At 39.8% G+C, this 17,786-nt stretch overlaps 3 protein-coding genes across 3 annotated transcripts in view; 1 reads left to right on the forward strand and 2 right to left on the reverse strand.

Annotated features, from left to right (window-relative positions):
• Nucleotides 1–5,217, reverse strand: part of srsf3b (serine and arginine rich splicing factor 3b) — a 5,223-nt gene extending 6 nt beyond the window's left edge. Inside the window, exons 1-6 of the mRNA XM_079412829.1 lie at nucleotides 5,101–5,217; nucleotides 3,317–3,527; nucleotides 3,104–3,238; nucleotides 1,275–1,313; nucleotides 1,107–1,193; nucleotides 1–424 (exon numbers count right to left, since the gene is read on the reverse strand). The exon at nucleotides 1–424 is cut by the window's left edge and continues 6 nt beyond it. Of these exons, the coding sequence (XP_079268955.1) occupies nucleotides 397–424; nucleotides 1,107–1,193; nucleotides 1,275–1,313; nucleotides 3,104–3,238; nucleotides 3,317–3,519 (492 nt within the window). The 5' untranslated portion in view covers nucleotides 3,520–3,527; nucleotides 5,101–5,217 and the 3' untranslated portion in view covers nucleotides 1–396. The remainder of the gene's footprint in view (nucleotides 425–1,106; nucleotides 1,194–1,274; nucleotides 1,314–3,103; nucleotides 3,239–3,316; nucleotides 3,528–5,100) is intronic.
• Nucleotides 5,218–6,841: 1,624 nt separating this feature from the next.
• On the forward strand, nucleotides 6,842–8,725 carry pth4 (parathyroid hormone 4; the record flags this gene model as incomplete). Its single annotated transcript, XM_079412982.1, has 2 exons — nucleotides 6,842–6,930; nucleotides 8,491–8,725. 2 exons carry the CDS (start codon nucleotides 6,842–6,844, stop codon nucleotides 8,723–8,725), a joined length of 324 nt encoding a protein of 107 aa, XP_079269108.1.
• Nucleotides 8,726–9,425: 700 nt separating this feature from the next.
• apobec2a (apolipoprotein B mRNA editing enzyme, catalytic polypeptide-like 2a) lies at nucleotides 9,426–17,548 on the reverse strand. Its single transcript, XM_079413055.1, has 3 exons — nucleotides 17,254–17,548; nucleotides 11,998–12,527; nucleotides 9,426–10,194 (listed from the first exon to the last, which is right to left on the reverse strand). Exons 1-2 carry the CDS (start codon nucleotides 17,502–17,504, stop codon nucleotides 11,999–12,001), a joined length of 780 nt encoding a protein of 259 aa, XP_079269181.1. The 5' UTR covers nucleotides 17,505–17,548; the 3' UTR covers nucleotides 9,426–10,194; nucleotide 11,998.
• Between the last annotated feature and the right edge of the window lie 238 nt (nucleotides 17,549–17,786).

Below are 17,786 nucleotides of genomic sequence, written 5' to 3' on the forward strand. Positions count from 1 at the left end.
TAATGGGTTTTAATTCAGATCAACATTATAAACAGTACAAATACTACAAGAAAAAAAAAGAAGAATGAAAGCTATTCTCCATTCCACCCCCTGCTGCTGTCATAGTGCTGTTACATCTCCCCCTCTGATCGCACAGAAAACAAACACGGTCCAGCTCAGCACAGCAGGACCAATCACATTCACCGCCAAAAAACAAATAAAAAGTCTTAAAAGTGTGAGATGGAATGCCGTCGCATTAAAACTGCAAAAACACGCAACCGCAGCTACAGAAGAAAACAGAACTGCTAAAATAATGTTAATAAAAAAGAAAAAAAAAGTGGGGGACTCCAAGTCTTTTCAAAGTTTTTCAACATGTTTGATCTGTGCCGAGGTTTCCGTTCTTCTCAGCACTGAAGTTCATTTCCGTTCAGTTGATCTGGAACGACTGTAAACGAGAAGATCAAGCATGTCCGACGTCATTTCTCACAGGAATAATTCTCCCAAAACTTGCTTTAAATCAGCAGTTGAAGTAATGTGAAAATTCTGATAAAGTTGAGGTAGCAATGCTTTTCTGGAACAACACCAATATCTACGGTAACATTCTGAAGTGTAAAATTACAGTAAAAACTACAATTTAAACAACTTTAAAGTTTAAACAAGTTGTGACAGTTTTATACAATGACAAACCTCTAATTTCTATGGAAGTCGATTTGTGCCACTGAATAAAAAGATTTGAAATAATTCTCTCAGAACTGTGACAAACTCACAAATAGTCCGAATTGCGAGAAAAAAAAAGTCAGAATTGCAGTTGTGAGGAAAAAAAGTCAGAATTGCACATTTATATATCTCGCAATTCTGGCTTTATTTCATGCAAATGCCACTAATTAATGATTATGTTACATAATTGGTCTGAATAAAAATGGTAGATGGGTTGAATGAAAATACAAATTGACTGACAGTAAGTGGCACTTGTGGAGCGCAAAAATACAGTGGTTACCCGTTAATGCTTATAAACACCATTTATTAGTCTTTATCCATTGTACAGAGGTAAACAGAACATTTGCCTAAAAGGCATACATCAATGGCATAACAGGTTTTGCCTAATTTTTTTTTGCAGAGACTCTTACCTCCTTGATCGGGAGAAAGATCGTGAGAGCCTGTGGTTCCTTTCACGAGACGGCGATCTCTCCCTCCGGCGCTCTCTGGAAAGAGATCTAGACAGAATCCAGAACAACACATTGAGGAAGCGCTCACAAAACCACGCAGGAAAGCGGCGAGAACAGACGGACTCTTACCTGCTGCGACTACGACTGAGGCTCCTCCTCCTGGGCGATCTGAAGAAGAGAAGAGGCAAAGCGAGTGAGCGCACAATCAACACGGACGCACCTCAAAAGCCCTGCAACTCCAGCCTGCTAACGGTCAAACGCACTCGTCACCGCCCTGATACAGGGGTGGAGTGGAGACCTCGCAACACATGAGGCTTCGGAGAACCTCCCTCCCTCGCTAAGAGCGTTACGCTCGAGTACAGAGAGCTACAAAAGTAGTGCACTAGCAGGAGAAAACTCAACAGAAATGCACTGCAAACAACCCCACAGAATGAAGACAGTGAAAGAAAGCAAGAGCAGCTCTCAAAGCCCACGCTTCTTCTGTAACCTGAACCTCCGTTTGGGCTCCCCATCACTCTGCTTGCCTAAGCTTAACAACGTCTGTCCAGATCTCATACCAACCCTGTTTGTTTCAACTCAACAGGAGATTTCTCCTCATCTTAAATCTGTATTCAGCATTAAACTGTATGAAGCAGGAAAAACTTACTAGTCTTTTTGGTTTTCAACAAGCTAGAAAAGGCGAAGGGGAGGACGGCTGGCGGCCGGGGAGCAGAATTGGCGGGAAAGTGCAGGCCAGATGCAGCGAGCTGATTAGCTGGCTTGCGGATGGGGGCTGGATGTAGTGGATTTTTCCTGCTTTTATTGGTTAGCTGAAGGCTGTTGCTGGTGGTTTGTAGTGTAGACATTGGGGAGCGTAAAACGCTGATTGGTCAGGAATGTGAAGTGGGCCGCTGCCGATTGGGTGTTAAGGTTGGAGGAGGAGGAGCTGACAACGGCATGCTCAGGAACCAATGGGCTGGTGCGACCTGATGACTGGCAACGCCTGGGTCATGTGACACCAACCCAGCCAGCTGATTGAGGCACGCTGGTCACATGATGCTGAAAGAGGACTAGTAGACTGACTCAGAGGGTGGTGAGGAGAGGCATGGTGGTGACTCTGCAACGGGGTTCATTTTTATTAATATAGATAAGAAAATAAAAACAACCTTCATGTAAAGTTAAGTCAACAAAAGATTGCATATTCCAACCATTACTAGAGCCGAGCAGATTACTGAAATCTAGCGACTGGGCTTTGATGTCCAATTCACAAATTAAAGTTCGGGTCAAGTTTCAATCCAAAATCGAGAGAAACAAAGCCTATTTTGAAGACATTTAAGGTTTTTTGCACTGAGACTTAGGGACGGTTAATCACATTTTTATATAACGTTATCTCAATCACCGCAGCAATTCTCATTACTGTTATAAAAGTGTAAATTATTTTCACAATACATATTACGCTAAATTTATCTGCAATATGTTTATTAACTGGCTAATCAGCATTTAGATAATTCAACCAAATCTCATGGGAAAATTTAACTTTTACAATGATGAACGCAAGATTTTTAGTAGAAAAAAAAAAAGTACGAAAAACTACTTCACTAAAACGTAAAATTTAATTTGTGTTGGATAATTGTTACAGCGATGAGATTTTGCGTGCCAAATCACAATGCAAAAAAAGCCAAAAGCGTTTAATTTTGGAGTGAAACGTAACCTGGGCATTTTATGGAATTAACCCAATAATTATTTATGGATTTGCACTGTAACAAAATATCAGAATTTGAGAAGCCCAGTCAATCATACTTTAATGGTTATCAATGACAATGAAGATGGAGGAGCAAAAGATCTCCGGCAGACGCTCGTCAGAACCGGGACACCCGGCACCGGTGGAGCCTCCAGGACTGGCGGGAAGGGCAGAATCGGATTAGTTTCCTCTGGAACACAACCTACAGAGAGACAGGGGAGCGGGAAAACCGGTTTACCTGCGCCTGGCGGCCGGGCTGCGCCTGCGGTAGTCATCGCGTGGGCGGCGGTTCCAGGACGGAGGCGGACCCCGGTTACGAGAGCGTTTCTCGCCATTGGACAGCTCCACCCTCACTCGACAACCGCAGAGGGTCCTGCGTGACGATAACTCATCAGTTAAATCAGAAGCCATTGAGTAATCGCTGATAATTAGCGTTATAATCCACACTCACCGTCCGTCCAGCTCTCTGACGGCGTCTGTGGCATCGCGAGGGTCCTCAAACTCAACGAACGCAAAACCGGGAGGGTTCCTGGCCACCCACACGCTCCTCAGGGGTCCATAGTAGCCAAACGACCTCTCCAGTTCGGATTTGTTCCCATTATTTCCCAGATTCCCAACGTACACCTTACAGTCTAGAGGGCAGTCGCGATGCATGGCTCAATCTGTTAAAACAATACAATCCACATCAACCGCTCTCCAGCATATAGAACAAGAACCAGTGACAATATAAACAAACATTAATGAAACGCTTAAAAATGGACAATACAATCACATGAGATGGTTGATGGCAAACACATCTCTAGTCGGCGTATGTTTCCATGTAATTTCAATAACAAGGCTGACTATCTCTAGTAGTATCACTCTTAATGGAAGTGTGGCTGCGTTCGGTCTCCTCTTTATACCCACCCATCTCTCTCAATGTTGAATGCCGTCTTGCCATAATTACCTTTTATTTGCATTGCCAATGCATTGGTAGATTGCCTGGATATAATGACACCTACCTTTAGAGTCGCTTTTAAAGCGCCTTCACACAGCCAAGTTAAGGCTGTTCAATGTGGACTCAATTCAGCATAAAGTCAGACTGAATTATGCCCACCTCAGCCCCTTGTATTAAAGTATACAGTTGTGATTGTGGTGTAAACCACCTCTGAGCAGCATTAAACAGTGTAAAAACATCTAAAGACACTTCAAATGCACTTCTTTGCGGTGTAAATTTGGCATCCTTTATGAAAATTAACCATGGTTTTATGGCGTACTGATGACCAATCGTATAACCACAGTTTTACTACAAATACAGAGGCTAAACTATGGTTAGTGTAGCAAAACCAAGGCTAATTTGAAGTTACCATGGTTTAACTATAGTAATCATGTTTTTTTTGTAGTAAAACCAAACCATGGTCAATTTCAGTAAGGGTTTGACTTCCTATAACTGTTTGATTTCATATAATACTAAACTACCATGTCAGAGCATATTAAATAACATTAATCTAGAAAAACGCCCAAATCAAACTAACTTACACAAGAGCAGAAAACAACTAAAACAGGTAAACCAGAGTAAAACATGTAAACCAGAGTAAAACAGGTAAACCAGTAAACCAGAGTAAAGCAGGTAAACCACAGTAAAACATGTAAACCACAGTAAACCAGAGTAAAGCAGGTAAACCAGAGTAAAGCAGGTAAACCAGAGTAAAACATGTAAACCACAGTAAACCAGAGTAAAGCAGGTAAACCAGAGTAAAGCAGGTAAACCAGTAAACCAGAGTAAAGCAGGTAAACCAGAGTAAAACATGTAAACCAGTAAACCAGAGTAAAACATGTAAACCAGTAAACCAGAGTAAAACATGTAAACCAGAGTAAAGCAGGTAAACCAGAGTAAAACATGTAAACCAGAGTAAAATAGAAGCTGCTTTTGTTCGCGGCTCAAGATGGCGCTCGGCGTTCACACGCGACTGAACACAAACCTCTGAGAAGCACTAACCATCTCCTTAAACGATCCAAATACAGCTAGAGCTGCTGTAAATATGGTTAAGATCACTGTTAAACTAATAGATGTAATTAAAGACTCGTAATAAACGGCTAATCGCTAATCCGGGTCAATAGTAAAATGGCGCCTGCACAAAAACACAGATTAATCTTTGAAACGCAATTCCGTCTCCGAGCGTTCGCTATTAAACACCACAAACAACAGAATCAGGCGCACTGGACAATAATAAAAGCGATTAAAAGCTGATTTACCGTGAGTTTCGCGTGTTTCTGACCGTATGTGTCTGATTCCAGGATCAGATCCGCTCCGAAATGGCGCAGCGCGGAAATGCGGACGCACTCACGTAATGAACGTAACGACGCACGCTCGAGGGCGGGGCTTCAGAACACGCGCCTGTAAAAACAGAGAAGACCTAATCACGCAAAACAGAGCTACACGTTTTAAATATAAAAAGCAGCAGCGTTGTTGTTTTTTTGGTAGAATGTTGATCAAACACAACGGATGTGATTAGTCTTCCCCAATAAAAAGAAAAGAAAGCTATTGCTAAAGAAATAGCTCACCTTAATGGAGATATTTTACTGTAGCAACTCTCTTGTTTGGTTTTGAAGCACTGAAATTGATTTTGAGATCGAGAAAATATTCATGTCAAAAATTAACCATGTTTTAAGTATAGTAAAATAATCAGGTTTTATTTGGTGGACTACAATGTGTATAACTACAGTTTAAACTACATGGTTAAACTATGGTTAGTGTAGTGAAATCATGGTTTATTTGATATTTTTGAGCTTTATTTAATAAAACCATAGTTCATTTTCGTAAGGGCCAACGCAGTGCATCTTGAGGTGCTAAATTTGGACCAAAAAGAAACATGTACCATAAATTTGGGGTTGTTCCTCACAAAAACCAATCATATGACTTCAGAAGACTTGGAACATAGTGCTACTTTAATTTAATTACTTTAATAAAAGTCTACTTTAACTGTGCTTTAATTAGACCTCAACATGCTTTGGCTACTGTAGACAAATATTCTTCAAAACATCTCTTCTGTTCTACAAAAGAAAGAAAGTCTTTGAGATTTGGAAGAAAATGGTGTAAATGATGACAGAAGGATAATTTTTGGGTGAACTATCCATCTGAAGTAGTTTTGTGGGTTTGTTGTCATCTGGGCGGTTGCTAATCAGAGGTGTTTTACTTTGCAGGAATCATCATTGACGTCCGTATCAAGCGCTCACATTTCTCACCATTAGAAACCACATCTGAGACGTGTTGCTAGGGCTGTGAGAGTCTTTAGCGATGCTGCTGACGTGGAAACACTCTGGCGGTGATGCTTAGTTTTGAAGTTCTAACGAAAAGGCATTTTAACTAGAACGCTCGTTATGAACGCCAACGGCTTTATCAACTGGGACTTTTCATTTCGACAACCATCCTGTGTCAGTTTTTAACTCTCAAATCTCTCCAATTCTGAGACTCGTCTTCATCTTTTCCTCTGTTTTTAGTAGAAAACATTAATCTCGCTGGCTTTCTCAGCAAATTCTCATTTCTGATGAGAAACTGAAACCCAAAAGACCTCAGATTTTAATCCCAGGCTTTGAGCTCAGTGAGAACGCCAACCTGTGAACGAGAAATGGAACGAAACACAAAACCACGATTAATCAGTAGTTTGACGCATCCATTATAAATGATTTTGTGGAAGCAACTAAGGCATATCTGCATGATAATTGGGACTCGAGGAGGAGGAGGGGAAGTTCTTCAGACCTGACTGTGTGAGGTCACTTCCTGTGTTGGGGACGCCAGGGGTCTATATAAACCTGAGACCTGGCCGTCTGTCGGTCAATCATCTGCAGGAGCACAGACGAGAGAGAGAGACGACACGTGAGTACTGCTCCCTGACTGGAGGGAGTTAGTAGTTTCATGATCTGAAGGATTTGTTCTGATGAAGGTCTGAGTTCCTGTTTTTGCTCTTCAGCTCGAGGCGTTTCAGTATTCTTCTGGATGATGTTGAAGACGCAGAGATCTCAGCAGCGCGCCGCTCTCATGATACTGATGGTGGTCGCAGCCGTGCAGTGTCAGGAGAACGAGAGGTTATCTATCTATCTATCTATCTATCTATCTATCTATCTATCTATCTATCTGTCTGTCTGTCTGTCTGTCTGTCTGTCTGTCTGTCTGTCTATCTATCTATCTATCTATCTATCTATCTATCTATCTATCTATCTATCTATCTATCTATCTATCTGTCTGTCTGTCTGTCTGTCTGTCTGTCTGTCTGTCTGTCTGTCTTCCTGCCTGTCCGTCCGTCCATCCATCCATCTATCCGTCTGTCTGTGTATCTATCTATCTGTCTGTCTGTCAGTCTGTCTGTCAATCAAACAATCAATCAATCAATCTGTCTGTCTGTCTGTCTGTCTGTCTATAGATATTTGTTGGAAGTCGTGGCCTAATGGTTAGGGTGTTGGACTTGTAATCCAAAGGTTGTGGGTTCGAGTCTCGGGCCGGCAGGGATTGTAGGTGAACACACACACACACACACACACTGTGTGAATGTCCAGCGCTCTCTCCATCCTCAATACCACGACTGAGGTGCCCTTGAGCAAGACACCAAACCCCCAACTGCTCCCCGGACGCCACAGCATAAATGCTGCCCACTGCTCTGGGTGTGTGTTCACTGCTGTGTGTGTGTGTGTGTGTGTGTGTGTGTGTTCACTGCTGTGTGTGTGTGTTCACTGCTGTGTGTGTGTGTGTGTGTGTGTGTTCACTGCTGTGTGTGTGTGTGTGTGTGTGTGTTCACTGCTGTGTGTGTGTGTTCACTGCTGTGTGTGTGTGTGTGTGTGTGTGTGTGTGTTCACTGCTGTGTGTGTGTGTGTGTGTGTGTGTGTTCACTGCTGTGTGTGTGTGTGTTCACTGCTGTGTGTGTGTTCACTGCTGTGTGTGTGTGTGTGTGTGTTCACTGCTGTGTGTGTGTGTTCACTGCTGTGTGTGTTCACTGCTGTGTGTGTGTGTGTGTGTGTGTGTGTGTGTGTTCACTGCTGTGTGTGTGTGTGTGTGTGTGTGTGTTCACTGCTGTGTGTGTGTGTGTTCACTGCTGTGTGTGTGTTCACTGCTGTGTGTGTGTGTGTGTGTGTTCACTGCTGTGTGTGTGTGTTCACTGCTGTGTGTGTTCACTGCTGTGTGTATGTTCACTGCTGTGTGTGTGTGTTCACTGCTGTGTGTGTGTTCACTGCTGTGTGTGTGTGTGTGTGTGTTCACTGCTGTGTGTGTGTGTTCACTGCTGTGTGTATGTTCACTGCTGTGTGTGTGTGTGTGTGTTCACTGCTGTGTGTGTGTGTGTTCACTGCTGTGTGTGTTCACTGCTGTGTGTGTTTGTGTTCACTGCTGTGTGTATGTTCACTGCTGTGTGTGTGTGTGTTCACTGCTGTGTGTGTTCACTGCTGTGTGTGTGCACGTTGGATGGGTTAAATGCAGAGCACGAATTCTGAGTATGGGTCACCATACTTGGCTGAATGTCACTTCACTATCTATCTATCTATCTATCTATCTATCTATCTATCTATCTATCTATCTATCTATCTATCTATCTATCTATCTATCTATCTATCTATCCACTTGTGTCATGCAGTTTTGCTGTAATTATTTCTCTGCAGCAGACGGGCGGTTACAGAGCATCAGCTGATGCATGATCGTGGTCGGTCCATCCAGAGTCTGAAGCGGTTGATCTGGCTGTCCAGCGCGATCGAGGGGCTTCACACCGCGCAGACGCGCACACTGAGCACCGACGACAGCAGGTGGCGCTCTCAGCCTGGGAAAGACCACAAGAGAGCGCTGGAGACGCTGCTGAGCGACATGTACCGACCTCACCTCGGAGACGGAGAGAAATAACATCATCCTACATACATCCATCTGATGTCCGGCGAAAAATCACCAAGGACTGTCCAATCCCATCTATAATGAGACGCAACGTTACCCAACAAAACTAGAACGCTGTCATTATGATCAACAAAACTGTATTATAGACAAAACACGCTAGTTGTGTAAAGTCAGGTGTATTGATTATGACGTAACCCAGATAGCACACATACGTCTGCAAGATGTCTGTTAAAGATCTCTTGATCTGGAAAGCATCTGCTGTGTACAAACATCTGTAAGATGTCAGTTTTACACACATTCTAAACCATAAACATCTTAAAGACATCTAATATACGTCTATTTAACATCTGATAGGAAACATGCAATAGACGTATTGCAGATGAGCAAACACTATAACAGGGCTGTCCAAACTCGGTCCCGGAGAGCCGGTGTCCTGCAGAGTTTAGCTCCAACTTGCCTCAACACAGCTGCTTGGAAGCTTCTAGTACGCCTAGAAAGAGCTTGATTAGCTGCCTCAGGTGTGTTTAATTAGGGTTAGAGCTAAACTCTGCGGGAGACTGGCCCTCCAGGACCGAGTTTGGACAGCCCTGCTCTTAAATACACATCTTGCAGAAGTAAATGCATGTCTCCGTGATGTATGCATCAGCGTTACCCAACAAAACTATATTGATGTCATAATATATCTATATATAAATAAATAAATCTGCCAATTAATATTTAAGACATAAAATCAGTTTAGTGTGTTAGACACCATGCTACTCTGAAATACACCACATAGTATCACACATGATTTTCACAAAGTACTTCATGACTGCATTTATTTACACTTGTGCAAAAACATAGTTAATATTATGGTACTTTTTTGTGTGGAAGAATTCCTGGTGTGGATTTATTTATCAGATATCTAGTAAATCATTCTTGCTATTATATTAATTTATATGGACGACTATATTTTTGATTTATTATATGTGTGTGTGATTAAAGATGCTTTTAAGTAAACCGCTGTCTCATTTCGGATGAAACTTGTGTTTGTAACACATAAAACAAAGCACCGCACACCAAAACAACAGTTTTATTCGTTTTCCAAAATAGTGAAAGTAGTTCCCCGTGTAATATTTTTATTAATCTATTGCTTGCACAATACTATTTCATATACAGCTGCAACATTATTTTCAGTTTAATTCAAAATCATATTTCAGTGCTCAGTATGAAGTTCTTGACCAGAATATAAAATGATAAATATGAAATATGAAACGTGTCACACCTAAAGAGAAACCACATTCAAACCTAAAACCAATTATTAAAAGTATAAATCCTCTTTACTTCACAGAAATACAGAAAACATGAAAGTACTAAATGAATCTGTCAATAGTATTAAACGTAAAAACAGTGTTTTTGGCACGCATTTCTCTCTCGTTCACACAAACACACACATTCTCTTCACTTTTGGACAAATGTTCGACAGCTATCGCTTCTTTATCCTGCAAAAGATCAAAAACAGTCGCATTAATTGACAAAAATAGGTTTGCATACTCAGAAATCCCCTCAGAATGATGGTAACATTTCCCTAACAAAACAAGACATTCCCAGAATGCATTGCAGCGAGTTCTGAAAAACTAGTATAAATAATTATAAATATGGTTCCCATTTGTGTGTTTGTTGGGAAAATTGTACAGCCAAATAAGTATATTTTTATTAATTACTGATAAATTAAGTATTCATGTGTGCAGTATTATTTTAGTATAATTGAAATAGTTTTATTAATATTTTGAGTTTCCATTTTCGAATTTCATTTTAGTTACAATTTTAGTAAATTTGTTGTGTTTTATTATTTTTTTTGTTGTTGTTGTTGTTAAAACTTTAGCTAAAAATAAATAAAAATCAGAAATGCTGCTCTGGAAACTAGTTGAAATAAAATGTTTTTTTCAATTATGTCATGTTAATGTTTATTTATAACAATTTTTTATGGTTTTAGTTAACTGCTGTAATCTCAATATTTGTATGTGCTACATATTTTTGTACTTATCTATCTATCATACTTATCTATCGTTAGCATGCTAATGTTTAGTCTCTCATAAAACAAAATAAATCAGCATTTAAACTGTCATTTTGTGTTGTTTTCTGTGCATGATGAGTGTAAATTTTAGATTAGCCACATGCTAACGCCAAGTGCTGGTTTAACTCTTTGTGTGTTAACGATGCTCAATAAAATTACAGCCTGTCATGAGTATTTCAAATCAAACAGTTAAGTGAGTATATTTCTTTACGATAAATAGTAAAATTGTTGCATTTTACTGCAGTTGTATTTTAGTATTTTTATAAACATTTGCATTTTCAATTTTAATTAATAGTTGAAGCTTTAGTAATTTTGTTGTGTGTTTTTGTAATTTTTTTTTTTTAAAATATGCATATAGTGTTTCAAATTCATTTTTATGTCAGTTTTATTTTTTTAAGTAATTTTACACCAAGATATACTAAACAAAAATTAGAAATGTTGCCTCCCAAATGTATACGCAAAGAAAGAAGGAGTAACTTTTATTCTGGCTGTAGTATTGTTGTCATGGAGACGCTGTGTGTTTCCAGATATGGTGAGGGGCGTAACATTTCCATCACACGCTTGAGGTATTCGGCCAATCACAACGCACTGGATAGCTGGCCAATCAGAGCACACCTCGCTTCTCAGAACAATGAGCTTCGTAAAAATCAACGCGTTTCAGAAAGACGGGGCACAGAGGAGCAACAGTAATGTAATGTGTTTTTTGAACATTAAACCACGTAAACACATTTCTCAGAGTGATTGGCATGGTAATATACATGACACTGTTAATTGGCAGAATAGACCTGCAAAGCTGTTGCTGCATAAACAATGTAAACACTGTATATGTTGTTTACGTTCAGTAGATATTCTCCAAAATGGCGCTGAGGAGACGAAATGTTGTCGTTATTTTTATTTTCTTTGTGCACAAAAAGTATTCCCGTAGCTTTGTAAAATTACACTGATGTCACATGGATTATTTTAACGATGTCCTTGCTATGTTTCTGAGCCTTGATCGTGGTAGTAACCTTGCTGTCTGTGGAGGGTCAGAGAAGATTTGAGAAGGTTTGGAACGACATGAGGGTCAGTAATTAATGACAAAATTTTCATTTTGGGGTGAACTTTAAGTAACAGAATAAAAAAAAAAAAACGTTGTAGCATTAGGGAACTATAATATCCCTGTTTCAATGTCAATATTTGTGTGTGCTGCATATGTTTGTGTAAGTGTTCGCTAAAGATGGTTTCTTACATCACTGCAGGATGTCGGCCAGTTTGTCTTGGTAGTACTCGTAGTTCTCCTGGCAGTCCTCCCACAGCGTGAACGTCTGCTCGTCGTTCTCCACGAACGTGTCCCAGGTGTAGGTGAAATCCAGCGGCTTCATCATGCGCAGTTTGCAGCCGGCGGCCGCCAGTGCCTTTAGCCCCGCCTGGATCTCAGGCTCCTCCCACTCGAAGAGCCGCGCGGAGAAGATGGACAGACGCACACTCTTCCTGGCCTTCAGGATCTCGGCCAGCTTCGCGGCACAGGCGGCACATGGGCTGGACGTCATGTACCAGGTGATGGTGTATTTGAGGGCGGGGTCGTAGTCGGGCAGGATCTGCTGGAAGAAGGCCTCCTCGGCGTGGCCGCTCGCGTGCTCGTCTTCGATGACGCCCCTGAGGAGCCCGCTGGCTCCGGGCCCCTGGTCCACCAGGTAACACAAGAAGGTTTTGTTCCGGCCGGAGGAGTACTCCACGTTCTTGAACTGGAACCTGTAGAAAAATGGGTCCATGCGATCCCTGTGGACACATGAGGAGATGAATTCAAGACCTGCATGGCGCCCTCTACTGGAGCCTCGCATTACAAGGTATTTTCACTCTTGAGAAATGCATAAAAGTATTTCGAAGGAGTTCTACTACTAATATTTCCCAGCAGTCCAGAGTCTGGGGTACGACTGGGTTAAAACTATTGATTTCTCAATTTTGATTAACCCAATATCAAGGCCGTAACCATGTCTTGAATATATATATATATATATATATATATATATATATATATATATATGTGACCCAGGAGCACAAAAGCAGTCATGAGTAGCACAGGGATATTTGTAGCAATAGACAACAATACATTGTATGGATCAAAATTATACATTTCTCTTTTATGACAAAAATCATTAGGATATTAAGATCATGTTCCATGAAGATATTTAGTAAATTTCCTACCGTAAATATATCAAAACTTCATTTTTGATTAGTAATATGCATTGCTAAGAACTTAATTTGAACAACTTTAAAGGCGATTTTCTCAATATTTAGATTTTTTTGCTCCCTCGGATTCCAGATTTTCAAATAGTTGTATCTCAGACAAATATTGTCCTATCATAACAAACCATACATCAATGGAGATATTATTTATTCAGATGATGTACTAATCTCAATTTCTAAAAATTGACCCTTATGACTGGTTTTGTGGTCCAGGGTCACACACACACACACACACACACACACACACACACACACACACACACACACATATATATATATGCAGGTGTGCATTAAAACAGTTTAATTCCAAGTCAGTTTAATCGTTCTATATTAATGCGCTGCTTTCACTGACCGGTGATTGGAGATCCCGCTATGCGGACAAAGAAACATTTAGAAACGTGCTATCAGCGCTGACTTTTATTAATAAAATAGCAATAATAAATCCTGTATCGCTACACTGTATTTGTCAGCAAACGGTAAAATTGCTGATTTTGAAGTAAAACTCATGGCTTCATTATTTGCTGAGACGCACAGACTAATTCACACATCCAACTTTAATCTCTTTCGTGCTCGCTCTGAAAATAACTGTATTTGAGGAAAAAAGTAGAGTAGTTTGCATCACTGGACACAGCTGTCGGTCATTTTGGTCGTAAAACAGTTGACTAATTTTAAATGATTTGCAACTTCCATCTTACCTCGTTCTCTTTCAACGTTAAATTGACGATTTATGTTGAAATTCACGCACTGGTTCTGTGAACGACAAAACCCGTCTACTTTGATTTGAATGGCAGTCTCAATTATTTTGACATTGACGAACGCTGTTAGACTGCTGAGCAGGCCGGGTGGAAAAGTCTGGAGATTTTTAATTATATTTTGGGGGACTTGTCCGACACAGACTTGTTAGCTGACTTTCTCCTTCAGTTTTATTCATCAAAATTAGCTAATCTATTGAACGAACTATTCAGGTCTTTTTATTAATTTATGTGCTCTCCCGAATCTTTTGTTTGTTTGTCACGTGACATGACATGAATGACCCAGTTTATAGGTGAATGAAACTTAATGTGAGATTATTTGTAGCGCGCCACCCACAGAATAAATCACAATAATCCTTTTGCTTTATTATGTTTGGAAAGAAACAAAGTCTTAATGTTCGGATTCTGTCACTTTAATCACGTAACAGATGCCGCTGTGGGACGTCAGTTCAAGCGGCAGCGCGAGTAAACAATAATCTCTACCACTTTAATACCAGTTACAGGACGAAATAAACATGAATGAACATCAGAAGGTACCGAAATGAATCATGTCAACCTCACGTATTATCACATTTACCTCAGGAAGTAAATTCAGTGTCCAAAAACTCGATAGTCAGCTAGAAAAATAACTCTAGAGAAGAGCACTTTGATAAATATATGCACTATATAAATATATTTACTTACTAAATTATCTACAATCTGTTTTTCAATATTTAATGTGTTTTAATAAATCCGTTATGAAGAGAAGTTATAACATCCACAGTTTAAATGTGCATATTTCAACAACAATCTGGATTAAAAACATAATTATATATATTTTTAACATATAATACATTTTTATTATAAAAACTGCCTTATGTGCAATTTAAATGTTTGTTTATGAATTAATTAATGTACCATCCAACAGGCTTAATTGTATAGTTTGCAGCATTAGTTGAGAGATATAATCACTATATTGAATCAAAATGAATCGAATCACAAACTAATTGAGTTGTGCAATTTGTCTCAAGCTCTAGTCTGTGGGGGTTTCTGTGGTTGTTCTTAACAGCTCCTTCACCGGCTGACAGATGGAAGGGCTGTTAGGGTTATAAATACCCTGGCGGGGGCAGAACTTTATTCTTGGTCTCTGACCCATATACAGAACCCACGGTTTGGAAGCATTGTGTGCATTTGCTGCCAGATGAACCTGATTCAACTGTGCCAAGCACCTGCTACGAGATGATCCACAACAATTCACAGCTTCAATGTGTTGACAGTATCAAACTCATCGGCGATGGCTTACCAAGAACATTTGGATTCATAAACACCAGTCGGAAATGGAAATAAAGATATTAAATCCCCGACACTCAACAATATTTCCAAGATACCAATCATAATCAGAGATCTCAGTAAGAACTCGAACATTTCCCATCAAATGATCAGAGCTGCTCCGCTTTCATTTCATAGCTCTACACTGGATGATGACTGGGTTGTTTTATTTCTGTTTGGGAGATTTAGGAGAAGCATCTAAGAGGAAATTGACACCTAAATGAGATGTAATTCCAGCTCCAATCTGATTGACTTCCTCAAAAAGGTACTTTAGGTTCAGACAAGAATCGTCTTCTTCACAAGAACCATTTCTGACCGTTTAGAGTTCACTATAAAAAATAACTGTGAATTTAACGGTAAAAGACTGTAAAAATGCTGTAGTAAAAACCTGTTAAATAAGTTCCTCTACTATATATATATATATATGGTGAAAAACTGTATTGGATATTGCATGTAATTTAACGGTAGTTTTCAGAATTGAAAAATAACTTAAAATTTACAGTGTATAACCGTAAATTGACATTCCCAGAATTCCCTGTCTTACATTTCAAATTTGATGTTTTTTGTTGTTGAAATAACTATGTTTCTTCTTAGTTTTTTTAAATCAGTTTTGTACATTAGGGTTGAATGTTACATCTAATGTTGTTAAATAAAAGTTTATTGCATTATTTCAGTTTCATGTGTGTTACCATGATGATGATTAGTGTTTGTGTGAATGACACTGTGTGCCTTCTACAGTATATATGTTAAAGCTACATGTGATAGGCTTTGGTTCATCATGTGACTTTCTCATCACCACCTGGTGGTTATCGGTGTATTACAAAGGTACAAAACAGATTTCAGTACTTCAATGTGTTGGTATATTAACATTATACAAGTATTTAAATGTAAATTTAAGTTAAAACCGTAAAACATTGCTACCGTATTTTTTACGGTAAAATTCTGGCAACCACAGCTGCCTTTTTTTAGCCAATGTTTTTTACAGTGTTCTGAAGTTGGTTCTTCTGGACACTAACAGCGTTCTTGATGTTTCCGGTTCTTTAAAGCAGCATATGGATGTTCTGATGTTATTTTTAAGAGTGTGTTCTTTAGACGACACACAGCGAGACTCATCACGGCCTGTCAGGACTGACCTTGGTGGGGGTTGGGTTGGATTTATCTGCATCCAGCCTGAACATTCACACATTCCCCAATAGATTCACAGATACACCCATCAAGAAAATGGTTCATTTAAAGGTTCTTTGGGGAACCAAAAGTGGTTCTTCAATGGAATCACTGTGAAAACACACTTTCAGAAGTCTGCATTTCTCCAGAAGATGATTATCAGGTTTAATTTCCTTGAAAATGAAACATCCTTTGCACACCCTCGTATCATTACAAACCCATACAAACCCATCTGTCTTCCATGAAACATTTAGGAGATTGTTCACGTCGAAACACCCACTCTATAAATAATGTCATAGAAGAATACTTTATTTTAAGGTGTCCTTGTTACACGTTACATGTACTTACTATTATAATAACAATTAATTATTCATAATCACATGCATATAGTAAGTGCATGTAGTTAATTAATATTACTCAGCACGTAAATGTATAATTGCACTGTATCAAGGACACCTTAAAATAAAGTGTAACCAAACCATTTTTGGTTCCTACTTTTTTTCTTAACTTTAATAAAACTCTTTCCTCTATAAAGAAACTTTTGTCCAATGGAAAGGTTCAATGGATGTTAAAGGTCCTTCATGGAACCACTGATGCCAATGAAGAACATTTACTTTAAAGACTGTTAAGCTTTGTGTGTGGAATAGATTCACAATTATGGTTTTATCCCCTTAAACAATTATTATGTTTTAATAATTAATATATTCCGCTAGAGGTCGTCAATGATCCCAAGCACCATTGGTTGTTTCATGTCACGTGACTGATTGTGATTCAGCATGTTTGTGTGCAAAAGCATAACTGAGTTGGGTCAGTTCCTCAAACAAAGCTGTTTTATGATTTATGATGCACAAGTGATTTTGATTACTTTTATGGTACTTTTATGATGTTTTTCAGAAGGTCATACACTCTACAAAACATCTCTTGTGTTCCGCAGAAGAAGGAAAGCTGCACAGGTTTGGAAACTACTGTAAATGATGAGAAGGTTCTGCTGTAGCTTCTAGACTTTGACTTCTAAGGATGTTTTTCAGACTCACCCGGTGATGATCTCAAACGGCGGCAGCTCCATGGGCTCCGGTTTCTCTGCGTTCTCTCCGTTCGCCGTGGCTCCGTTACTGGCCGCGGCCTCTCCGTTCTCCGCTGGCATGATTGTCCCGTTCACCTCGGCTTTCTCTCCTTCTTTAGGGGTTTTCTCCTCTTTTTTGGCCTCATTTTCTGCTTTCTCTTTCCTCCTGCCGGTCAGACGAGAGCTGACCCCTCCACTGCTGCTGCCCTTTCTGTCGGCCATCTCTGGAACTGACACACACACACCTCAGTATTTATAACAGCACTGGAGTGTGTGTGTGTGTGTGTGTGCAGCTGTTGGTCTGTTCTATTAAAAGACCTCCTGGCCACAGAGACGATAGATAAACGAGATCTTACACAGGACATATATCCTACATGCACTGCAAGGCAAACATTTAGAAAACTTCTTTCTCATGTCAAAAAATGTTTTAGTTGAAGCAAAGGTAAAGGCCTCGTGTGAAAAGACACCGCGTGAACTTCCAGAGCTGGAATCTAGACAACGAAG

The sequence above is a fragment of the Barbus barbus genome (assembly GCF_936440315.1).
Source record: "Barbus barbus genome assembly, chromosome: 49".
NCBI lineage: Eukaryota > Metazoa > Chordata > Actinopteri > Cypriniformes > Cyprinidae > Barbus > Barbus barbus.

Bases quoted from the DNA above. Each gene is read 5' to 3' on its own strand.
- apobec2a (XM_079413055.1), bottom strand. From the start codon at position 17,504: ATGGCCGACAGAAAGGGCAGCAGCAGTGGAGGGGTCAGCTCTCGTCTG. The intron at 12,528-17,253 runs GTGAGTCTGAAA...ATGTGTCCACAG, and splicing joins CCGTTTGAGATCATCACCGG to GGATCGCATGGACCCATTTT.